General features: G+C 41.3%; 2 protein-coding genes across 2 annotated transcripts in view; one reads left to right on the top strand and one right to left on the bottom strand.

The window, feature by feature from the left end:
- Positions 1 to 1878: 1878 nt before the first annotated feature.
- slc25a15a (solute carrier family 25 member 15a) lies at positions 1879 to 7559 on the bottom strand. Its single transcript, XM_037774391.1, is given in 16 exon segments — positions 1879 to 2147; positions 2149 to 2192; positions 2195 to 2209; positions 4104 to 4124; positions 4127 to 4229; positions 4231 to 4262; positions 4349 to 4504; positions 4507 to 4526; positions 4613 to 4668; positions 4670 to 4706; positions 4708 to 4752; positions 6931 to 6953; positions 6956 to 7122; positions 7125 to 7190; positions 7483 to 7510; positions 7512 to 7559. Coding segments are annotated over 16 exon segments (900 nt in total). The 5' UTR covers positions 7539 to 7559; the 3' UTR covers positions 1879 to 2087.
- Positions 7560 to 9896: 2337 nt separating this feature from the next.
- The window catches only part of foxo1a (forkhead box O1 a), a 28698-nt gene continuing 12266 nt past the window's right edge, over positions 9897 to 26328 (top strand). The window contains 2 exon segments of the mRNA XM_037774375.1: positions 9897 to 10759; positions 10762 to 10883. Of these exon segments, the coding sequence (XP_037630303.1) occupies positions 10234 to 10759; positions 10762 to 10883 (648 nt within the window). The 5' untranslated portion in view covers positions 9897 to 10233.

Raw genomic sequence — 26328 nt, 5'->3', positions numbered from 1 at the left:
AATTGAATGATGAATTGCTGTGGTTTTATCTTGTATGTTTTTATTTCTTCCTTTGCTTTTCTATTATTGCTATGGACCGTCCTGTGTGACTGAAATAAGGATGAATTGAATTGAAACTCCATTACAGTTCAAGATTATTTTCTTTAATTCCCAACTTAAACTAAAACTTTTATAATATAATTTATAATCAGCAAAAAAGTACACTTTTTTAACAGGTTATGGTTTTGAACTGCTTTTAACTCTCATGCATCAAAAAGTTGTATTTTCTGCTGCAAGAGGACACAGTGTGAACAGGACCCTCTTGTGGTCAGAACCTGACTCAACTAACAGAAAATGAAAAAAACAAAAAATGCTGAAGAGGTTGTCATTGCTGCAGATCAGTCATAACCATTTGCACTGCACGCTTTTTATCTTTAATTAGGGCCCGAGCACGAAAGTGCCAGGACCCAACGGTGTCCTGGCACGAAGTGCAAGGAAACCTATTGTATTTGTCGGTATTATTATTTTTCTGCTGCAAGAACGCGTTTTTGACGACCTTAGCCATCCCCAAAACTCACCAAAATTGGAACATGCGTCGGGAGTGGCGAAAATTGCAATGTTCTGTAGTGATTGGGAACGGGCGTCGCCAGCGGGCTCTATAGCGCCCCCTAACGCGTCGAAATCTAAAGTTGATCCGATATTCATGAAATTTGGTATGCATATCCCACTCATCATTTGAAACATATTCCTCATTGGATTTCATTAGCTCCGCCCACCCAGAAGTCGGCCATATTGGATTTTCATGTCATTTTTAGCGTTTTATAGGCCGCGTACTTTAACGAACTCCTCCTACAGATTTGATCTGATCGACTTGAAATTTGGTCAGGACCATCTTAAGACCTTGAAGATGAAAAGTTATTAAAATGATGAGTGTTCACTTAACGACCGGACCGTAGCGTGGCGGCCAATTTTGAGCCATTCGCCATGAAACAGGCAGTTATTGTAACTCAACTGTACATAGTCCGAATCTGCCCCAAATCTCTCAGGTATGATGGTGGTCCAGTACTGATGACATGTATATGAAAAATTATACTCATAGCCCCGCCCAAGACGTTAGCCCCGCCCCCCTTTCATAACTCATGAACCGTTTGTCCGTAGAGTCTTGCGGGAGGTCTCATATCACTCAGCAGAGAGTGCCTGTTTCATTGGTGAAAGTTATGCCCGCCCCTACACATTAGCCACGCCCCCTTTCATAACTCATGATCCGTTTGTAGTACAGTCTTGTGGGAGTGTCATATCACTCAGCAGAGAGTGCCTGTTTCATTGGTGAATGGTTATGCCCGCCCCCTACACATTAGCCACGCCCCCCTTCTAACTCGTGAACCGCTTGTCGTAGAGCCTTGCAGCAGGCGTCGTGGCGCTCGTCAGAGTTTCGGCTTCACGGTGCCCGGCCCGCGTCGGTCGGCGTCCCGCCAGCATCCCCGACGCGCAAGTAGGGGCGAGGGCCCCGTTCATCGCTGCTTGGCAGCTTTAATTTGATTTTTTTTTTTTGTCCAGTTTTCAACAGGTTTTTTTATACTGAATTACTAGTTCTCCAACTTATCATCAGGTGGAAAACGATGAGCATTCAGTCAGGTGCAACAGCAAGATGAACCGTTTACTTTTCTTTTCATACAGAATTCTTCTTACATGTCATTGTTGCGTTGCCTGAGCAGAAGAGCTGAACTGATTAAACTATAGAAGACAGGTTGAGCTGGTTGTTCATATTCTGCTCTCTGAGTTTTTGTTATGATTTGACTTGCAAAACCTTTTGTGAATGCTCTCTGAAAAATGTGTGGTGAGGTACAAACCATTGGCCATGATGAAACGTTTTCACAGTTGAGGTATTACATTAAGGACTTTTTGGAAGTAAAGATTAAAACTTTATTTTAAATCACTGTAGCCAGCACAGTACAGAAACGTGTTCACAAGATAATCCCTATACAGCCATACGAATAGTACCAATACTTCATGTTTTTTTTTGTCTCACATCTAATCAAACATTAACACATTTGGCAGTGTTTCAGGCAGCACAATACTTTCTTCTTAAAGTGTAAAGATCCTCCACATCAGTTACCGACTCTCTCCATCATGAATTTGCGACTGAGCTCATAAGCCAGGAAGAGGGCCTCCGTTGGCAGGGAAGGTGCGTATCATGGTAGGAGTCAGCCCGAATACAGAGCAGTGAACCCTGAGGGATGAGAGAGAGAGAGAGAAATCAGGCCCCCAGCATGGGCCAATTAGTAAGAACATGCGATCATACTGCATCACAGTTGGACCAGCAGTCTACAAACTCCCTATAACACACTCAGGGCTGGTTTGTAGTTTTTGCTCAGGTTTTATGTCAAGTATTGGATCTGTTCCATACACCCTGAGGCCCCACTTATTGCGTTTATCTCCCCATCATGGCTCCAGATGGTACAGATGTTGGTGCATGTGGCTGTGACTCAGTACATTAAGCATGCAGACAGAGATGACATACAGTTATATTCAACTAAATGCGCAGAACCGGTCAGACTTTTCACACACTACGGTGTCTACAGTTTACAGAGAACAGTGAAGTAAAAATATCCCTTTAGAGGCTGCTCTGTTGAGGTGTTGTTGGCACCCATAAGCCCATCAGCACCATCACCATGATCTGAGCACCACAGCATACTGTATTTGAACAATGCCTTACTGACCAGCTGCAAAGATACTCACACATTCTTTCTTTGATGGTGAATTTGATGGTTTCATATTGGTGGCATGACTCTAGAAGTATCCATAAAGTATCTGGAAATCTACACTTACACTTAATTAACGCTCAAACTTCATTCAGTGCTTACACATAAACTGAACTTCAACTGCTTTAAAGATTTAACCACCATTTAAACCTCTTCCCTTAAAGTGGCAGTAAGCAGAATATTTTTGGCATCATTGCGCAAAAATTCCATAATAACCTTTCAGCATATTGTAAATCAAGTGTTATGAGAGAAAACTAGACTTCTGCACCTCCTCATGGCTCTGTTTTCAGGCTTTAAAAAAATCTAGCCCGTGACGGGAGACTTTGACCAATAACAGGTCATTTCATTGAGAGAGCGTCCTATTGGCTGTGCTCTTGGTCATGTGACCGGAACTCGGCGTTCCTTCACCAGATTTCACAATGGTGGCGGCGTCACAAACTTTTTCATTTTACAGCTAAAACCAGAGAATCTGGTGAAGGAAGCCAAGTTCCGGTCACATGACCGGAGCACAACCAATACAACTATTTCAAATGTTTTAACTGTCCATTTTCAGCACACTTTTTCAGGTATTCATTTTATGTTTTTGCATGTTATATATTGTTATGTGTGCCAGCACATTTCAAATCTCATCTCAGCATGCTTTGCTCTTGTTGTGCCGGACACCAATTTACACTGTACACACTTATGTTCATATGTTACTACTTGACAAAATTGGTGTTTTCATTGTTGTCAAGTCTAATAAGTCTGATTTGTGTCTATATTACTTCTTTGCTGATAAAACAACAATATCCTTCGGGGCTTATTCTGGTTATTTGAATAATTCTGAATAATTTTGTCTCATTGTGCATACTGACTAGCACACAGAGACAGTATAACCATAAACAAATTGCAGTCTGTGTTCTGTCGCTATGCAATACCACAAAGTCTCATTATATTTAACAATACATGTTTTTTTTCTAGAAGTATAAGAGAAGGTGTAGAAAACATACAGCAACAAAAATATTGTTGGAGTATCCTTCTCTTATTTGGAATTAATTCCTGTAAAGGTGAGAAGTGTGTCTCTGCAGAGATCATTTCTAACTGGAAGAGTCAAGTCTAGACAGTAAGTGTGTGTTTGAGTCGGCATTGTTCTCTACTAAACCATGGTTTTGCACAAAAAGTTAAATTATACAGTTGCTGTCCTTCAAACTATGATTATATGGTTGGGTGATGTAAACCAGTCCGTTGTGCCCTCTGGATGTAGAAACTTCAGAGACATTTGAGACGACAACAACGGGCAAAATAACCATCTTTTATCTGGTAAAGTGTGAGAACTGTACATCTGAGTGAATAATCATTTAAAAATGTGCGTTCAAATCTTACCCTCAGTGCGTATGATACCATGAAGGTCTTCATGAAGCCCTCTTGCCTCCCAGCTAAAGAGTACACCTGGATACTGGACTTCACGCAGTCTATGGGATAGACCGTCAACCACAGACAAGCTCCCCCCAAATCCACCGCTGAACATGAGAGGAAGAATACTGCAAATACCCAAAATATCAAGCAGGGGCAGATCACAGAAACAAAAATACCAGATTCAAAATAAACGGAGATAATAATAACCCTACCTATACCGTCCTTGTCCCGTGCCCATTGTACTGGGCAAAATTTAGACCGGCACAGTTCATAGACCCCAAAAAAGCAGAAGTAGCCCGGTATCTCCCTCGCCATGTTGGACGTCAGTCCTTGGTAGAAACCCAGGGGACCGTCTGTCTTCAACACTGCTTCACTACTGTCCACACTGTGCTGAAGTCACACCACAAAAACACAGTCAAAGGTGTAATTTACTGATACTAAACATCCTTCCAACATCTCTCTTTGGTCACACTGACCTTCTCTTTCCGCTTGGGATCTTGCCAGATGCTTCCATTTCGTGCATGGCCTGCAGCGCGACATTTCACCAGCTCGGTAGGGCAATCGCCATAGAGAGAAGATGGAGGCTACAGACCTGCGCATGCCTTCTGAAATATCACTGATGAGCAATGAAAAGAAGTAAAGAAAGAAACAATAAAAGGTGTTTAGTGCGCGTACAGGAAGACTACCTACCTCAGTGTTTAGGATTACTCAGGACATTGAAATTCTTAAATAAAAACACTTTACTTTTTATAAATGCACTGATGGACAATCATATGTTCATGCAGAGCCCAATAAACAAGTTTAAAAGAAAAAAAGAATTCTTTCCTAACGTAACCACAAATAAGAGATAATTCTCTGTGTTGTAGTCTGCCGACACACAGATGCCCCACATGTCTGAAAATTGAAGTGCACTAAATGGGAGAGCATCCTATGAATGTACCCAAGATGGTTTTCTTGGAGCGTTGTCATATTTCCAGGTCCAGATCTGATAGAATTGTTTCTATCACAAAGAGCTCAAACAAAAATGCGTTGAGTACACAAGTCACCTTCTCATTAATGTCAAGGGACTGGCTCCTGGCTCCACACCTGAATAAAGGGTTTCTAAGACTGAGAGTCATTCTCAGCTGATATTTTTTTTATTCAATTACAAGAAGCATCACATTTTATTATTTTTTTCTTTTGATGCTCACTGTTCAGTTTGACATGGAAAAGTTGAATATAAGTTTGCGTTTAGATTAAACAAGCAACCATTATTAAAAATACCTATTTTTCTCTCTTCTCTCATAACAGCGTACTCAATTCAGAAGGGAAAACCTCTGACTTGTTCAAACTGGTAATGACAGACCACACCAGTCCCAAGATAATGGCAGTAAGGGACATTGCTCTTGTAGTGATGATGGAAATACAACATTTGTTGAGTTTAAAGGTTACATGTTGACATTGGTCTGTACTGTATAATACAACTTTTATGAGTTCTATTTTAGGTTGCAACAAAGGGTTAATTTTGTTCGATTTATATCTCAGTGTTTATTCAATAGTGCATGGTGAAATACTTTACAGCGCAGGGTGTGAATAGAGGAAGCAGTGAGTCATGGAGGACATGGAGGGAAGTCGAGGAGATGTTAAACCTTTAAAAATGTCATTAGCAGGAAAACCTTATGACCAAGACAATTCTAAGAAGTCACACTGATGCTCTGGAAACTAAAGATCTAAGCTAAAGATCTACATTCTTGGGTTATATCAATATTATGACATTTTTATGGCATACTATACAGTGACATTTTTATGTCTTTTTTATGTTTTTGACATACTATGCTATGACATATTTTTTTTTGACATACACATTTTTATGGCATACTATACTATGACATGTTATATACTATCTCTATGTTTTCTTATTATATACACATTTTCATTACTTGTTTTATGACTATATTTATATATTTATTATGACATATACTATGATATGTTTTATGAATTTTTTTGTTAAATTTTAGGGCATAATATACTGTGACATTGTTATGACATGCTATTACTGACATTTTTATGTTTTTCTAAATGACACTTTTTTATGACCTACTATAGTATGGCCTTTTTATGACTTCTTATGAAATTTTTTATTACCTACTATGCTATGACTTTTTATAGACATACTATACTATGACATTTTTGACATACTATAATATAGCATTTTCTCATAACAAGCTATACTATGATATTTTTTATGACTTTTCATGACATACTATATTGTGACATTTTATGACTTTTTTATGACATATTATACTGTGACATTTTTTGACATACTATAGTTTGGTATTTTTTATGACCTATTATTCTATTACTTGTTTTATAACATACTATACTATGACTTTGGCTATATTTTCTATGGCCATACTATACTATGACATTTGTATGACTTTTTTTATGATATACTATACAATTAACTTTGTTATATTTTATGGCATACTATACTATGACATTTTTATAACTTTTTTATACTATACTATGACTTTTTAATTTGTATTAAATACTATACTATGTCAGTTTTATGACTTTTTTTACATACTACACTATAACTTTTCTTGTGATTTTTTTATGATATACTATCCTATGACATTTCTTATGACTGTTTTATAACTTTTTGGCATACTATACTATGACTTTTTTATGACATTTTTCATGACATACAGTACTATTATACTGATGTAGTCAAAATGTTGCTCCTCACCAACAGCCACCTATGGAGTTTATCATGAATGCATGACTAAAATACTCAGAAATGTAAGTGTCAAACCTGAGATCGGCCCCTTTATCCAATCCTGGACACAAAGCGGGATGGCATCCTGGCAGAGACCATAACTCAAGAAGAGCACAGCGTTCTCACTGATGTTGGCTATGAGAGCTGGAGTCGCGCCTTGGTAGAGACCTCGTATTCACACCTGCCTGAAGGTGGATGAGAAGCAGTGGATGAAGCCTCGGTACATGGTGGGAACGTCTGCATCTTCACCTTTGTTGTGTCAAACGGCTGACCGCTCAGCACACAAGCTGTACCACCTGAGGAAGGAATTTCAAGAGAAGTCTTATTGAGATTCAGTAATACAATACAATATATTAATGTCATGATTTATCAGAGCAGAAGTGCCGAAAGCAGAGTCCATGCAGGAACACTTTGAATATGTTTTTATTGGTCATGCTTCCCAAACTAAATACACATATAGTACACCCAGGGAGCAAAAAGTTATATAATAGTTAACTATGGTGAAACAATTTGGCTTTTTAATAGGCTTGATTTGGCTTTTTTAAGTCACTGAGTACCCATGGTCCAGACAGATTACTGTTAACTCACCTGCTGCTCCAGCTGCGAAGTCAATGATTGGCCTGCATTATGGGATGTGGAGCCATGATGATTCATAAAATGCTGTAAACCTGAAAATTTTAAACTATTAATAACCGTGCATCATCTATCCTCTCACAAACACAAATAAAACACAAAACAGAAAAGTACTTTCATTGCTTTAAAAATTGCTTTAAATTTACCACTGATCCGCTCACATATACATTACAATAAAGAACAATTAAGTCACAATAGACTGGTATTGAAGACTACAGACACAAGGCAGGATAATTAAATGTTTCTTGTGAAGCAGATCCCGGACACATATCATGCTCACCTGTCGTCTCCTCGGTCTCTTAATCTTTGTTTGTTTCCTTCACAAACAGAACAACTCTGAATTAAGCTTCCATACGAGCATCTCAATTTGCAAAATATGTTTATTTGTTAGTTTGGACCCCCGTTAGTTGTTACCGGGGAAATAACTATTCTTCCTGTGGTCCACATATAAAAACGCAACATAAACATAATATTCATGAACACTCAATAACACGAAACGCAGGTTTCCAGGAACGCAGCACAATGTTCAAATCCCCTTCAAGTCCAACCATGCCAGAAGTCTTGCAGTGGGAGTTGGCAATGTCTTAATGTACTTCCGCTTTCTTTGGAACGTCTGTCTGAAATCCATTGGCGGATTGCAACAGGTCACTCCTGCCGTGCGTAAAGGTGCGCACTTTACGCATTTGGGAGAAGGGCTTTCTGTTCCTTGGTTTGGGCAACAAGCCAGCTTGTTAGGTTTAGGGAAATATCATGGTTGGGTTAAAATAACCCTTTTGAGAAAAATCCCTGAAGACAAACTTCTTCTCTGTGCACGCTTTACGCACACCAAGCGCACAAGGAGTTGCATCAAGTTACCCAGAAGGAAGCCACAATAATACAGGAAACAAATTGTTTTAACCCCAAAAATTAAAGCATTGATAATTAGACTGTTTAAAGCGATACACACCCTGTGCCTTCATAACTGTTAACATCTGGTGGACGTTGGCACTAGCTGAGATTTTTATTTTAAATGTTATCTTCGTTCTCTTGCTTACTTCTGCACTGAATCAGTATTCAATTAAAAACAAATTCAGTGATTATTTTATTTTGAAAACTAACAAGTAATGTACATGTTCTATATTCTAATCTAGACTGACTTGACACTGCTGTCTGTCTGGAACAAGTGACTTACTGCATATCTTCACAATTTATTTGATAGCTGATTGGCTACAGCACCGAGTAGCTGATAAGTGAATGGAACAAAAAAGCGCACAAATGAAACATGTCTTCTGGTGTGGTGTTAGTCTTTGCCACGCTGACTAAATAGTGAGCCAAATGCGGAAGAGATGAGACGCTGGCTGTGTCCGATTGTAATACCTCACAATTGCCACAAGATGTCAATATAGTCCATAGTTGGCCCAGGACACTCAAACAGTTTCTGGTCCAACACGCCACCGAGGAACAGTCCACCTACAGCTGAAGACACAAACTGTTTTGTTGCATTAATTTAACACTGAGGTGCCACTCTCTCCTTATGTCTTTCAATCGAAATATTCTGGAATCTTCTCTAAAATATGTTTTTATTATACAGAGTTGGTATTATAAGTATCTTTTTGAAAATGAAGCCCTGCTTATCTTGATGATTATTTAATCTAAATTGTTATTATTATTTTGTTTAGGTTTTGTAAACACTTTGTAAACAGTAGTAGGCTATTTATTTATGTGAATAATTGATTTGGAAACCGTTATAGCCTATTCATAAGGAGTGGTATGGAGTTGCAAGTTGCACATGAAAAAAATATGACTTGTTATCATCTCCCAAAAATATCATATGGCAGTTGAATTATCAAAAAAACAAAAAAACATTCATTTAACCCCATAATTAATGGTTCAGGCTGCGAAATGAGAAGATTTTTTTTTTTTTACATAAATTCAATTTTATCAACGGGATGACAAACATACAGTGTTGTCGAATAGTTAGTTAGTTAGCTCTTGTATTGGTACAAAAAGATGAAACATTTGGGTCCAAACAATATCCAAAACAAACCAAAAATAGTACTACATCCAAACACAGAGATGTGTAGAAAGTAATAGATACAATCTCTCTGAACGTGTTAAATAAATAGGCTACATTTCATTTTGAAGTCAAACACCGGAGAGCTGATCCATTATTTTCAGAGAGAGAAACACTGTTGACAGAGAAAAGTTATTTTTCAGGTCCTCAGAATGGATGTTTACTAGATGAAAGAATGAAAACAAGGACCATTTTTTTCATCCAACTCTTTCGACGCCGTTCATTGGCGCTCATCTGGTGTCAATCAAAATGTGGGCGGTGTCAGCTGCCAGATGATACTTCCAGTAAGTCCTCACTCACATGCTGTACAACAGAGAGTCAACAGGCCTGCAAGGCGCGCACACGCAACATCACTACGACGGGATAACAACAACAAACGCACTGTGGACACTCTGACTACTTTTCCCACTGGAAAAAAAACCTTTTTAGAAACATACTTTTTATTATTATTGTTAATAATAATAACAGATTTGTTTTACCGGTTTGGGATGTGACTTTCAGTGTAGACTTTGCGCCCAGGCGGACTTTTCCCGGACACATTTCTCTCTCTCATTCGCTCCCATTTTTAAAGGCGAAGTTGTGACTTTTTGAGGTTTGACAGTTTCGTCACATTTACATGACATTGTAACACTCGGCTCCGTCACCTCTCGACCATGGCGGAAGCGGCCCAGCAACAGCCACACCTGGTGGAAATCGACCCGGATTTCGAGCCCCTGTCGCGGCCCCGCTCGTGCACTTGGCCTTTGCCCCGGCCGGAGTTCATCAACCCTGGCGACTCCAACACGTCCTCTCCGGTGCCGTCTGTGAAGCAGGAGCCCACCGGCAACGAGTTCATCAACAACCTCAGCCTGCTGGAGGAGACCGACGACTTCACGGAGCAGAAGCCCGGCATCCTGTGCACCGACTTCCAGTGTCAGGAGAACTGCGTCCACCAGCAACATCCACAGCAGCAGCAACATCAGCAACAACAGCAACAACATCAGCAGCATCAGCAGCAGCACCAGAACCCGCAACTCCCGCATCAACCGCAGCAGCAGCAGCAGCAGGTGCCTCTGCTCTCCTCTCCGGTCGGCTCGTCGTCCTCCTCGGCCGCCGCGGCCGCAGCTGCCGCCGCTGCCCAGAGGAAGAGCAGCTCCTCCCGGCGCAACGCATGGGGGAATATGTCATATGCAGACCTCATAACCAAGCTATCGAAAGTTCTCCCGAGACCCGACTAACTCTGTCTCAGATTTACGACTGGATGGTGAAGAGTGTGCCTTATTTCAAGGACAAAGGAGACAGCAACAGCTCTGCAGGCTGGAAGGTATGTTTGTTTCTTTTTTCTCTTTTGGTACTTTTTAGCCAGGAGTTTAAAGTGTGTGCGTAAAGTGTGTGTGTGTGTGTGTGTGTGTGTGTGTGTGGTGCTCGTTTACAGCATGAATGGCTGCTGCTTATAATGCCTGATAAAGCAGCCTGCCTGTCTGTGCCAGTTCTCGTAAAGTTTTTCCTAGTGGGGCGTTTTGGCTGTGATAGTGGGTTCACAGGGACTTAATTGTGCTTCATTCTATGTTTTATCTGCTGTAGTATCACTGTGATATCCCTCCAGGGATGTCTGGCTTTTCTGTAGCCTCTAATAGTCCGTTTGTTGTGACTATAGGCTATATATTGCTTTTTTTGAGTTGTTTATCTCCATCATCTGTGGTGGTCACTGTCACATCTCCTGCAGGACTTCTGCCAATATTTGCTTTAAAGGCTCTTTACTTTTTTTTCCCACCACACGTTTCTACATTGACAAAGAGCATGCATGAAGAGTGAAGTGTCTGTAAAGTTGTTTACCATTTGTCCATGGTCTTGTGAAACGTTGCCCCCCCCCACCCCCCCCCCCCCCCCCCCCCCCCTTTATTGTCATCCATCCAGTTCATGGCAATTCAGTAAACTGGCCAATTGCTACCATGACCTTCGACAGTCATCTGACTTCTCCCTGCAGTATGTGATTTATATGAGTCTGCTGACTCAACAGGGTTTTTCTCTCTTTGCCTTATTGCTTCCCTCAGTGTGCTTTTCAAAAAAGTTTTGGCTCGGTGTGTGTGCGACACAGCTCTCCTCTCTCTACTTTAAATTATAGATTTTAAAGCTGAATCACAGTTTTTTCCATATTAGAGTGTGAATGAAGCCGTCTATGTCGTAAGGAGATACCAGAAGCATTCATGTGTCCTGGAAAGTGTCCAAAACATTACACAAGAGGGGACTTCAAATTTCTGATGTGGTGTGGCAGGCCCTCCCACTGAACACTATTGAAGGGCGTAAACCTCCCTTTGGAGACACATAGTTTCAGTGGTGTCTGACAATGAATTGATGACGGTCTACCCTCCCAGCGGGGAATCATATTGAGCCTGTTGTCACACATGGAGAGATTTATTATGCTTCCCTCTGTTAAAGCCGTCTGGGTTTGCCAATGAAATTTTAAAGCAGTGTGGAAGGTTTTTTTTTTTGTCTCCCCGTCAGAGCAGGCTCCCATGTTTGAGTCATGTGCTGAGAGATGACACATCCATGTCAGGCATAAATGCAGTAAGAATTTCTTTTTTTAGTATTTACTGAATCACAGAGACAGAAAAAAATATAATAATTCAGCCAGAACTTTCAGATTTTGCCATTCACTGGTTTTGCTTTTTTAACCATTCAAATAAAAGAAGTTGACTGAGCACAGTTTTCAGCAACGCCCTGCTCCATATCATCCATTTGACCTCATTGTTACAAAAAGCACACAACTGGTGTTTGAGCTGTCTAACGTAGTCCTGTCAGTCAGATTAGAGTGGAATGAGAGTGGAAAAAACCCTTTCAGTGTGACGAACTACACACACAGGCTAGTAAACAAAGCAGGTATTGGGCAGGTGTGTTTGCTATAGGGTGGTGATTGTTGTCCAAGATAATATGGGAATACAGGGAAGCTTATGGGGATCTAATAAAGAATCTGGTAAGGTGACACCTAAATACACAAACACCTACAGAGTGTTGGTCACGTAGAGTGTAAGGTTGCAGCATTATCTGAGAAAAAATCAGAACTGGTGTTGACTTTAAAAGATAGGACTGTATTATCTATGATTATTTGTACTTTTAAAACAATGTTATAACCATTTTTTGAAAGGAAAAGGAGAACTTTGCCACTCGGCCACAGGAGTGTCAGCAGTACGGACCCAGCATTTCAACACTAGTTACAGTGTTAAATAGGAAGTTATAGCAGAGTGTAGTTCAGATGTGTGAGTCCAGCATCATTACATAAAATAGTAGATCATTTACATTTTGCAGAGAGTGTGCAACAACATATTCACAGTGACTGTGAACATGTCTCTGTGTTCTTCATTAATGTACCTAAATAAACAGAAGTTTCTCAGTGTCGTTCGGCCCATTTAACAGTTTATTGTGTGATTGGCGGCTTCTGGAGAGGGGCGCTCAGCCGCCCACCGCCTGGGCTTGCTGCTGATCCTGCCATGTTGGGGGTGTAGACTGAGTAATACTGTGGGAAAGCAAAGTGCCATTCACTGCTGCCGCGACGGGAGTTATTCATGGAGCTCCCCTCGGTTCCGCCACAGGGGGGGCTATCACACATTGTCTCTTCGGATCGAGCTTACTTATGAGCCGGGGCCAGGAAAGATGAAAATGTGGAATGGTAATTTTATGGCCAGCCATGTGTTTTCTGCTTTGTGTTGTTTCTTCTCCAATGGCCTTGTGATGTAAATAGTTAATTTCCAGACGGTTTAATTAATTACTTAGTATTTAAACTCCTTGATTTTCTCCATTTCAAAATTTCTCAAAATACGTTTTTGTTGTAATTTAAAATAGCTTTTCTCATCTCCAACCCGACTGCCTTGTTATATTCTGTCTCGGACTGAGGCAAACATGACGGATTGGAAACACGGAAATATTTAAATTGTGTGGCAGACCTCATTCCAAAGACCAGCTTTGCAAAGGACTTAAAAAAAAGCACTCAAAACAATTAAGAACAGGCTTTGATTTCAACTGTGTGAACCTTAGAGGGAGAATAAAACAGCCAGAATGAGAACTCTACATGTTCTGTGGTTTGTGGAAGATATTGGGTTAAACTCATTGGTTTGAGTGTTAACTCATAAGTGAAGTCTGCGGTGGCTTCTTTTGAGCTGTAAGACAGCGATCACGATGACAGAAGTCCCAACACAATGCTTAGTTTCTAGGCACCGATGACTGTTCAACACCCTCGAACACTGATTGTAATTGGACTTTAGGTTGGAGTGTGATTCAAGTAAACCAGGGATCATTTGTCCATGTGACTGATCTCTGAAACAGATGGGGCTCTCCTGAAGGGAAACGGGCTGAAGCATATCAAGTTTTTCATTAATCTATGATTAAGGCTGTCTGCTCTGTAATTGTTTGAGGCGAGCTTGTTTCTGAGCGCTGCTGATCCTCCACAGTGGGTCGTGTCTGAACTGAGTCATGACAGCCTCCACACTTTCTCAGGCCGTCTGCGACAGTGTGAATTTTGAGGACAGTTTGTGCCAGGTGGGATTGGCTTGGAGAAGCTCTCTGAGTGGACTGGACACTGGCCCTGGCACAGGACGCCGTCCAACAGGAAGAAGAACAGATGGCCACAAATGATGCATCACCAAACCCTCTGCGGAGCTGCTTATTTATTTTTAATATCTCACGTTTTTTTTCACAGGCTGCAGCACACATGCATTATTACAATACAATGTATACAGTACGCACACATCCTTGCATAATCTGTTCTTTCTTGTATTTCTCTACTATACGTACGTCACCGCAGGATAAAATATTTGGTTCAGCCAGTGGAGCTGGATGGCTCAGGTGCTCTTTGATGTCAGTTATCGAGATCAATTCGGCCGTAGCTTTCCTCTGTACACGGCGCTCTCTTGACCTGGAATTCCTCATCCTACGCTGGTAAACACTCCCACGGATCTCAAAACAAACTGTGCAGACAACACGTAGGTCAGAGTAAGATTGTACAGCAAGTGACACCTGGGTCATTACCATGTAACATGCACCCATTGACTCCAATCCTCTTAGTCTTACAGTAAACACTGTAGGTATCACCGAGAGGTTGCGTAGCAGGTCGGGATGCGAGTGTGTGTGACATACAGGACATTGACTTTATAACCAAGTCATGGATCCCAGGGACATCACTGGTGATTGATATTCAGAATGCAGGTTGTTTTGATATTTGTGAGTTTATTAAATCTGATCAGAATTCAGAATCACGTTTATTTCACCAAGTTTATACTCTACATACATGGAATTTGACTCTGTTTTTTATGCAGCTCTCTCAATGGTTCTTACACGGAATAAAAGAAAACATATTATATACATAATTTTGTTGATAACGCTATATCTGCCGTTAGTCATTTTTTCAACGTTAACACATAACAAATGCAAACAATCTTGATACGGATCCCTTAGATGTGTTAATATCTACTAAGCGGGACATTTCACAGTGTTAAATGGTGGACACTGTTACTAAGTTTACCCCAAACCTAGTCTTCTCTACTGCAATTTCTTGTTGTTATTCGGCCAAACAACCTGCACTGATAACAGATTTATCTGCAATGAGCTAATATCGGCTGACATATATCGGTCCAGCTCTTATCCCGACTGCGTCATTGCATTGACTTTAGCTGGTTAATTGTATTTACTAGACAGGTTTTCCAGAGACTGCGTTTCCATCTTGCCATTGACAAATAAATGCAAATAACCAATACTGTAGAAAACAAACACAAACATGTAGCTCACATTATGCAACAATCTGTCAGCTAAGATTACTCAGATTTGAAACTATACCTAGATTTAAAATATAGATTAAATGATGGCAATAGAGATGAAATCTAGTATTATGACATCTTATGACATTTATCAATGGTGTAGCGCAACTTCTAGAGATTTCTAATGTTTTGCGATATCTATATATATATATATTGCCCAGCCCTACTTAAACACACATTGAAAGTAATTCTAACCTCTTTAAGTTTAATTGATAGATAATTAAGATAATTGGCAATTAATCATTGCATGCCATTGTACCCCTGTTTTGTTTTTATTAGCTTTCCTGACAGATTTGGGTTACCGGCCGATAACGAGTATCGGTCCGATAACAGTTTTTTTTCCATAGACTGTATATAATATAATATGAACTATAATATAGTCACCGTTACATCACCCATTGGTTTGTGGATACTTGTTTTGAATTCTCGTTTTCGCCATTTTGGCCGTCGCCAATTTGTTTTTTTTGCTACCAGAAGGACACGAGAGGGTGGAGCTAAGGTACAACAAGTACAAAGCATACAATTAACATTCATGAACTGAAAACACACAGTGAAAGGGTTAAAGTTCTAAGACGAAAACACAGACAACCACCCAGACTGGACAACGCCGTGGTGCGACTGTCAATCACAAGGTAGGCCACGCCCTAAAGCATCCACTGCTTTATGGTCTAATTGACTCTAAATGGGACCATTAATTCACTAAATGAACATCATGCTGTATTGAAGAAGACTTGAAACTAGCGATTGTGACCATAAACTCATGTTTACAATGTTTACTGAGGTAATAAATCAAGTAAGAAGTAGGCTCATTTTTTCATAGACTTCTTTACAATCAGAATTCTTTTTTTGCAACCAGAAGGAGTCGCCCCCTGCTGGCTGTTAGAAAAAATGCAAGTTTTAAGGCACTTCTGCATTGGCTTCACTTCTCAGACCCGGAGGAAGCCCCATTGTTTTTTTTTCCCATGAACCCTAGGAATACGGCTTAAAGACATACAGAAGCTAAGAATTAAGGCGTTCTAATCCTGAGTGAACCACGAGCTGGTTATACTTTATCACCGTGTTTTCTGGGTCTGAATGTGTATTAGTAGGACAGGGAGCTGCATAGAACAAGCAGTCCCTCCTGTTTCTACTGTTTCAACACACACACACACACAACACACACCTCTCACCCCCCTGAGGCAGCCGAGGAGTCCAACCTTGGCATTGCCCCAAGACCATGAGGGGCAGCTGTGTTTCTCAGGCAGAGAGCTGGAGGAGCTCCTCTCACCCTTCCTCCCCATTTTCCTGCCTGCCTCTCCATTCCTGGTTTTTCTGCCTCTGCACAAAGCAGGGCACACTTAGCGTTGTGAAGGGTTACTGCCCCCCCTCCCCACCCATCCCTCCCGCCCTCGGCCAAACTCTGAGGAGCTAACCGCTTACTGTCTTCAGAGAAAAATGAAGAGATAAAGAGAAAGAAAGAGAGCGAGAGCAGCAGAGAGTTCAGACTGGGTGACACTTGTTAGGAGTTGCATAACAAGACATTTACTGGAATCAGGGAGCCGCAGGCCAAAGTCTGGTGCCACTGGTTAGTCAGCGGAACTGTGAGGCACTGTGTTAGAGATATGTGGGACGCTAGTCTCCTGTGTGTGTGTGTGAACATAACCTGGGCCTCATAATTAAAGCCCTGCTGCTGGCAGATGCACAGACACGATGGCAGACAGACAGACAGACAGGCCGACACAGGGAACATTCCTGCACAGGCTTTTATATCTTTTTTATTGTGGCGTGATATTCTGACTTTCCTTCTCTCCCCAGCTGATTTTAATCTGGTATCTCCTTCCAACTGCCTTTTTCCCCTCCTCCCTTCGCTTTTCATACCACTTAGTGCTTTGATGTGCCGAATCACCGTAACTGGCACACCGCGGGTGTTAAAAAGCAGCTGCGAGTAGTGATGAACACCGTGTAAGATGTCCTGGTAGATACTAGGATTGCGATAATGATTATTTTCATTATGAGTTAACATAATTGATTATTTATTCCTTTACATAGACGAATTGTTGAGTCTATAATTTGTCAAAAAAAGTTCCAAAGCCGAAGGGTGGCATCTTCAAAACACATTTTTTATGCTGCTTTTAGCACAAGCAGATCCAGTTGTTGAGGTGGTTTTTTGGCTCGGCGTGGTATAAAACTGTTGACGTGGATGAGTGAAAAATATTGTCAAAGTGATGTAACTGTGATGTGATGGGCAACAGTGTGAAACCTAGTAGCCCCACAGATGATTTCACAACCTCATGTTGTCCTTCTGTCCTGCTCCACATTTGTTTACCCCGGCGTCGTTAGCACTCTCTGTTACTGGTCTGTCTCTCATTTCCCTCTACCGAGAAACTATTTTAGGATATTAATGACTTAAAACCCCACAGACTGAAATGAAAAGAGGCAAGGAATAAGGTCAGTGTGCGGGATAGCAGGGATATCGAATCTTGTTTATGTCTGCTGCGTGTGGCACATGGTGTTTATTTATGTATCTGGCCATTCTGTAGCTATGAAGTCACATCACTTCAACCTCAAACCAGTTTTGCCAATTGATTCCATGTGCCGGCGCCTCGTCTGGGTCATGTTTCGCAGTAAACCTTTAACAGTGTGGTCCAGAATGCCATGGGAGAAAGCCATCGGGCAACGACAGAAGCTGTGAGACACACACCACACACAGATACCACACACAGATACCAGACACAGGGGATCCTGACTGTCTGTCTGAGCTGAAGAGGCTTTACAAGTCAGGTTCAGTTGGGTCACTGCTCTGCTTACCAGGCTGTATTGCAAAATACAATGATTTTCTTTCACTCGAATGTCCCCAAATCATGCAGAGCCTATGTTACATGCAAACTCAGTTTTACTTAAAGAAGCAGTAATTTAGATTTCTGTTTGCTTCGTGGAACAAAACAACCACATCTGCAGGCGGGGGTAGATATGGCTTTTTTGATGTTCCAGATGTTCTGCCAAACAGTCAAGTTTTTTCCTGCATCGAGAACTTCTGGTGGCGCCAATGAAACATTTTCCACAACTGAAACCAAAAATCTTTCGCAATTACCATTTTATGATTGTTAGAAATGTGTGTAAAGAGTAGGGCTGTCAAAGTTAACGCGATAATAGCGCCAAATCCGTTTTTGATGCCATCAATTTCTTTACACGCATTAACGCAAATTGGCAATTTTTAGGTTGTAGCGGGCCTCCAGTTTTAAAGCTAGATTGAGATGCTTGTTTCATATGAAACTAGAAATTTTAAGGAATCCATTGGTACCAACCATTTCATATAGATAAATAATGCTCCAAACTTACACTACATTTTGGCGAAGAAAAACGGGCTGGCCATTTTTCAAAGGGGTTCCTTGAACCTCTGACCTCCAGATATGTGACTGAAAATGGGTTCTACGGGTACCCACTGAGTCTCCCCTTTTACAGACATGTCCACTTTATGATAATCACATGCAATTTGGGAATAGTCATAGTCAAGTCAGCACACTGACACACTGGACAGCTGTTGTTGCTGTTGGGCTGCAGTTTGCCATGTTATGATCTGAGCATATTTTTCATGCTAAATGCAGTTACTGTGAGGGTTTCTGGACAATATCTGTCCATTGTTTTGTGTTGTTAATTGATTTCTAATAATAAATATAACATACATTGCATAAAGCAGCATATTTGCCCCACTCCCATGTTGATAAGAGTATAAATACTTGACAAAATCTCCCTTTTAGGGACATTTGAACAGATAAAAAATATGTGATTAACCTTGTGATTAATCGAAATATTTTTAATCGAATGGACAGCCCTAGTAAAGAGTTTCAGTGAAAAAGAGAATTTAGTTTTCATACACAGCTGTTTTGATTCCCTTAATTCATTTCGATTTTAAGAATATTTCACTGCAGTTTTTTTCTAGACAGGTCACTTATTTTATATGTATTTCTATCACACTTACTAAACTGAACTGAGGAGTGTAGCTAACTATATTATAAAATGATATTTTCAGCCTCAGTTAGTGGCCACAGCTGGTGGTACAGCTGGTAGCTTCACACTCACAGAGCCTTTATCTCACTGGAAAGGACCAGGAAAACCAGTAAAAGTGCCCCTTTCATTCAGTGAATTCAAACAAATCATGTCAGATGTGTACACGGGTGTTTCCACCCACCTCAGACACTGGCATCACACAACCCGCAGCATCCTGCCAGGGTTCTGTTTTGTCAGTTCTCTCCCTGGCTGTGTGGACCAGAGGACAGATCGTTCAGTGAGGTCCAGTGACTGCTCAGTGGAAGTGATATACAAAGAGATACCAGCAGCAGCAGCAGAGTAGAGCCTCATTCAGCAGGACAGAGGAAAGGTGCTCACGCAGGCTGCTTTACTTTGGAGCTGACAGATCCAGCGGTCGTGGTCAGGTAAACAGTCATTTAGGATGAGTCACATTGTTTTGTTTTTCTCGTGTGGGTTTGGTAGTAGCAGGCCGAGAGAGAGCACGTGATTGTCTGTTTTGGCAGAGCACAGGCATGGCAGTTTGTTTCACAGAATGGGCTGTTGCTCCGTCCGCCACCACCACTTCTATTTGGGAAATCTCCCGCCGGGGTTAACTGGAAGACCTCAGCTTTGGTTACAGTGTGTGAGAAGAGGAACTGTGGATTTAGAATAATTTTCACCATTTAAATGAAGAAGTGAAAGCCTCGACGCTTCTTCACACGTGAAACGTGGCGTCTCCTCCTGTCAATTTCTCATAGCGTATGTGAGCCGGCTTCAGACACACAGGGACTGCGAGTAGTGCAACACTTTTACAGGATCGCTCACGCTGAGGGCCCCAAACCACAGGCATTACCCAGACCCACATTGTTGTGCAATTCCCGCCCTAAAGCGATTATGCGAGGTGCCTGTCAGGCTGGCCGGGCATTATCACACAATCACATACATGAACGCTCACAGGAGCTCTGTTATAGCCGGCTGTCATGGGTGGAAATGTTAATGCGCACTTTATTCAGAAGTGCCGTTATGACTGTGCGTCAGACAGCAGGTTCCCCCGCTTCTGTTGTCACGGGAACCGATAGTTTACTTCAAGGTCAAAGTGCGCAGCAGTGTCACGATCCGCCCTCTGGAGTGTTCACCACTGGTGTTGCAACATCGCGGCACTATTGTCTGTGTTGTATTGAGAGGCTCTTGGCTGACGTAGTGTTTGTAAAAGAAACGCCTCACAGGGAGAGGAGAGGTTACCAGCAGTTAGGTTTCAGTTGACAATAGCTTCTACTAGCACATATACCACACAGACTGCAACCAAAATCACTGTTCATTCATTCTGTTTGCAGTTTCCAAAGCAAGTGTACCATTATTTTATCACCAGGACTGATAGCTGAGACAGACAAAAGTGGAGTTTTCCTGACGTCAGGAGTACTGTACGGTTTGAGGGTGGCATTTCCATTCAGGGTTTCCTGTGTAGGATTCTGGGAAATGCAGCAGTGCCAGTCAGGCAGATTATTAGACATGTAACCACATGTGGACTCATTTTTCTCTCTCAATGACTCATTCATGTCCTGGTTTGAAGTAACTGACAAAGAAAAAAGGAATCTCGATGGGTTGGCGGGGGTTTCGTTGTCGTCATGTTAAGGAATCCAGAATCATTATTCTCACTGTATAATGACTCAGTCATTTGGAATTTTTATTTCAGATTAATCTTGGCATGTAATAATTATTTAGCAGATTTTTATGAAAAAGGTGATAAATATTAGAACAAAATATTAGTTTTCTTTCTTTATAGTTGTTTGTCATCTTACCATGGTGCCATTTTTGCATCTATGTATCTACATATCCCTAATATTGGAGTTTAAATACTGTTACCTGAGCTTACATCATCTGTGTTCTGCCACTCACCATTTCTCTCTATCTCTCTTGAGAGAAAAGAAATCTGAATCCAGTGACCTCAGGGAAAATTAATCTGTGTTGCACGTGGTGAATGTAATAAACAAGTGGTCGTTTATCGTTATCTTGTCTAGTATAATAGCTATGATCCATGTCAGCACATGTCTGCAGTGATTGCATGAATTATCTCTTTTCTAGAATATATTACTTCCTCCTCTCCCTTTTCAAGAGATGCAAATTTCAGCCCGTGGCTGACAGGAAGTGGGTGCTCTGAAAGCAGTGAGCGGTACCTGGGTAATGATGTCATGAGCAGAGGAAGCAACACTGAGCGTGACGCCTGATTCTGTGTTTTCTTCCTCTTCCAGTGTTTCCTTCATGGTTTTTTTTTTCATTCTTCCGCCCAGCTCCACTCAATTGCTGGGAAATGAAATGAATCAAAATCATTCCTCTAAATCATCCTTTTAAATTCTCAAAATTCTCATATTGAGAAATTGTGGTTCACACTGACATAATCAGCTAAGTAATAGTGTATGGATGTCAGTTAAATAGAGCCCAAGTAAATGCTGGAGTGAGGCTTTGGTTGACTCATGTATGGCTCCCGTCCTGACCTGTAAATGGATCTGCATGTATATAGTGCCTTTTCTAGTCTTCCGAACCACTCCAAGTGCTTCACACTACATGTCAGCATTCACACAAAACATTCATACACTGATGGCAGAGGCTGTCATGCAAGGTCATCAGGATCTAATCTAAATACTTCATTCACACACCGATGGCTAGGCCTTCGGGAGCAATTTTAAGGTTAAGTGTCTTGCTCAAGGACACATTGACATGTGACTGGAGGAGGAGGCGGGGATTGGTGGATGACCTGCTCTACCCTCTGAGCCACAGACGCCCCACCTGTACTGGTGCCAGCTTGATAATGGTCCCTCTGACTGAGATGCCATGTCCAGGTCTTGGTGACCTAATGTCACACTCGCTATCTACTGTTCCCTCATAAATATGTGACCTCTCACCACAACTGATACAATTTTTTTTGTTTCTGTTTATAATTCATTAGAGGAGATTTTGAATGTTGGGCAGCATTTCTGTAGTCATACATCTCCAAATGAAAGACACGTTTATCTTATTTTTGTATGACTACTGAATACTGTGATCTAATGGCGATGGTGTGATAGCAACAAGGCCAAATAACCAAGGATGCTGGTGATTCATTTAAACAGATCAGTTAAACAGAGCGATATGTTTAAGTCAAAACAATCCGTGTTTTTGCTTTCAAAACACACTAAAATAACTTTTAAGATAACCATGAAAAAAGGAGCCGAATCTAGTCGTCACTACTTGATCTGCTCGTGGTTCACTTAAATAAAGGCACCCAGCACTCCCTTCTGTGCGCTTCACGTATATATTTATTTATTTGTGATGTGTCACTGTATTTTCCTGTCCATTAATGAGCCCATTAAAAAAACTCCTTTGTGATAAATGGACTATAATGGCTCCACTACGTCACATAAGATTTCTTTTCATTTTTTTTTCTCTTTTTTGTGGCAGAGCATGAGTCATGCTACTTTTACAGGTAAGTGCATTACAGGCCAACGTACAGTCGTACTGCTTCATGGACATATATCTATATATTTATAGGAGAGTTAAAAAGGAAAGGAATGAAAGATATGAAGAAGAAAAACATCATGGTTATTTATGACTTCAGACTGAGGCTGTGATATTAATAGTGGTCTATCATTTGTTAACATTGTTGACAATATGTGCCCTCTTTAACACTTCTTTTCTAGTGCTAACCTGCATGTGATGTCCTTGAACAGTGCTGGGTGTCATTTTTCTTCTATTTTACTATTTTTACTTACAACTATTGTTGTTGTTTTTTTGCCATGAAGACAGTTTAGAAGTGCATACATTTATGTCAGCGCTTCACAGAGTAAATCTACCAATGAGAAATCCTCTCAACCGGTTGTAACCGAATGGAAATTTATTGTTGGAATCAACATCCAGCCATAAAAACAGCTCGGGGATATCCCCGTGTTTGCAGGTTGAACCGGGGTAACAGGCGTATAAATATACCTCCCCCCCTCAAACACTCCCCCCCGTGGTGGGTCAGACCTACGGACGCAGGCCGCCACACAGGCACCCAGCAGTGGTCCACACACTGCATCTTTATCCGGGCCGAGCAGGCAGCGGCCCAGCCCAGCCGCTCTGCTGATCAGAGGCAAAAAATATCCCCGCTCCACAGTACACAGCTCTGTGCATTTACAGACTCACATTGTGTTGCACGTAGCAAACACATGCACATATTTCAGCATGGCGAGCTTAGCCAGCACAACCCTGGTCCCTGTCTGCACACATGAGCTGTGTGCTGCTTAATTCTGAGTCAGGAAATCAGCGAGCACAAGAGAGAGAGCTCAGCATGTCAACACGCTGCTGGGACATTATTTTAAAGTAGCAGTTATCATTAACACAAAATACAGTCACTTTCTCACCAACGCAGCCAACATTTACGGGCCTTGCAGGTGACATAAGGACAGTGTGAATAAATCAATATTACACTATAAATATGATTTCCTTATATCATTAAATAACTGTTTTCTGGAGCGAAGTACAAACATTTGAAACTTCTCAAAAATCTTAAAATTGGATTTGTTTTCTGAGAGTTATAGTTGAAGTTGAAGCACTGAAATGGTTTGAAGTGACATTTAAGGTGTAGCCTATAAGCATTAAAAGGAGTTGAGGCGTCAGTGGAAGAGATAGTCATCATGAAAGCAGTAGATGTGTCAGTTGAGTCAAAACCAAATTACAGTTTGCTTTGTAACATATTTGTACACAATGACAAAATTATCATAATATGATCATATCATTACAATGCAATGACACTGAAAGTCAATAAATCACCTACGACAGGACACAATAAAGTCCACATCTTCATTTCTTGAACAACATCGCTTTGGAGCAGCTAAATGCTAATTTGAATTGACAACTTGGCCATTGTTATGAAGTAAAAGATATTTGATTTCTGTTATTTTTGGCTTCATGAGCTGAAATGTGTCAAGAAAAACATTTAGCAAATTAGGTATTATTCTTTAGAAATTACTTCATCTTAGCTTACCACTCATGCCAACAATTCTCCTGCATCATTCCTGTTAATGTTAATTGGCTGAAGGCAACTTCTCATCCTGTTCTAATTGGATCGGTGAAATGAAAACAAGGAAGAGCAAAGACCAGATTGGATGAAAATGTTTATAGCCAACAAACACAAAACGTTCTGCCTTCTTTTCTCAATCAACAACCTTTTTGTTGTACTTTAAAGTTTTGGATGTATGATCGCTTACTCGCTCATTCAGCCAACTTTTCTTTTGGAGCCATTTGTCCAAATGTCAGCTCCTTGGCCAAACCAGAGGAAATGGCTGATGATTTATTATTCTCTCACCCCGTTCTGTTTGTTTGGGTCCATAATGAGGTCAAATCATAAGTGGGGAACTGTTTCTAAGATGTACAGTAAGAGCTTTATTGTAATCCTGCTGGGAAAAGCCTACCTGGACAAGGGCCCCCTCTTTCCTTTTCCTCTTGTTTTGCCCAGTCAGACTACAGAGTTTTGATTAGGAAGTAGTGGCTCTTGAACCTACTGTTTGCTTCAGATGGTCCCTCGCATTGCACCTAGCAGGGCCTCGCTCTGCCGTGTTTTGCATAGAAACCAGAGGCATCGGTGGGATCAGTATCAGGACCGGCCAGCTCTTCCTGTGTGGATACAATGCAGCAGGAAGTTCGCTAATAGCCCCTCCACCGCGCCACTCGTCTCACACTATCATACGGCGATGAAAGATCCTGGAGTGTCTGTGGCTTTGCTTTTTCTCACCTTATGCACGAAAACCACTCGCGGACTATTTATCATTTGTCTGCATCGTCTGTGAGACCGATCAATCTTAAGCTTAACCAATCATCATTCACTCAGACTTCCAAGTTCAGCTGTGTGTGTGCGTGTGTGTGTGTGTGTGTGTGTGTGTGTGTGTTTGGGGGGAGGGCTGTTGGCTGCTCAGATTCCTTGCAGAGGATTGTGAACAGGAGATCCTGCCAAGAGGCCGTCAGTAAATACATTTGCAGACAGATTTGCTTCTGCATGACTTGCATTTTCTGCCTTTCCATCTGCGCTTCACGACGGTCGTATAACTCAGCATCTCACAATGACCATTCTAAAGAGGTACTTTCCTGGAAGTCATAGACTGCTAGTTGGGCTCATAGAACCCTAAAGTGAATTTAAGCAGCTCCACACTGAGCGCTCTGTGTCCCGGGCCTCCTCTCTCCCCTCTCTTTGCCAAATTGAATAATTGGAAGTTGACGTCAGCGGGTGAGAAAGGGACCTTATTCGCTGCAACACGAGTGTGAGATCAGCTGTAGTGTATGTGCATGAGTCCCAGAGGAGCACGTGAAAAGGACAAGGGAGGAATAGATGAAGGGCGAGGGAAAAGATATTCTATTTCTGGCTGGAACCATGTCCTGGGGTCACTTTCCATTTTTAAACTGGGACTGTTTTTAAAAACAGAAATTGTGGTCAAACAGACTTATTTTTAAATCACTGCTAACAGTGACACGTTTATGCGTTCAAACCTGAGGCACTGCGCTGTGTTGCTCGCTGCTACGCAACATTAATGACAAACAATCATTTCCTTTGCTCCAGACTGTCTAAATGAAACGGAGGGTATAAATAATAAAAAAAAGGCCTGAGGCGTTACATTTCCTGTGCTCTGCTTTTTTATTTCCACTGCCTTTTATGATCTTCACTGTATTGACTTTAGCAAATAGGTCAGTGATTAGCGCTGGTCAGTTCAATATTGGTGCTGATGATAACTTATCAAACTGCAAACACATGAAGTCATCACAGTCTATTCAGATTGCTTTGTGAATGTGGTAATGTGAAGGTGTATTGCTTTATTTTCTGCTTGTGTGTGTGTGTGCGTGTGTGTGTGTGTGTGAGGGAGGAGCCAGATTCCTTGTGTGTAGCTGAGCATGTGTGAATATCACTACGCCCAGGCTGTAACAGTCTCCTTTCATTTTCAATAAACAGCACTTAAACGACCGTAGATAAAT

Source organism: Sebastes umbrosus, chromosome 7, assembly GCF_015220745.1.
Source record: "Sebastes umbrosus isolate fSebUmb1 chromosome 7, fSebUmb1.pri, whole genome shotgun sequence".
Classification (NCBI taxonomy): Eukaryota; Metazoa; Chordata; class Actinopteri; order Perciformes; family Sebastidae; genus Sebastes; species Sebastes umbrosus.
The sequence above is the reverse complement of the archived record's forward strand: the minus strand, read 5'-3'. Positions and strand labels throughout refer to the sequence as shown.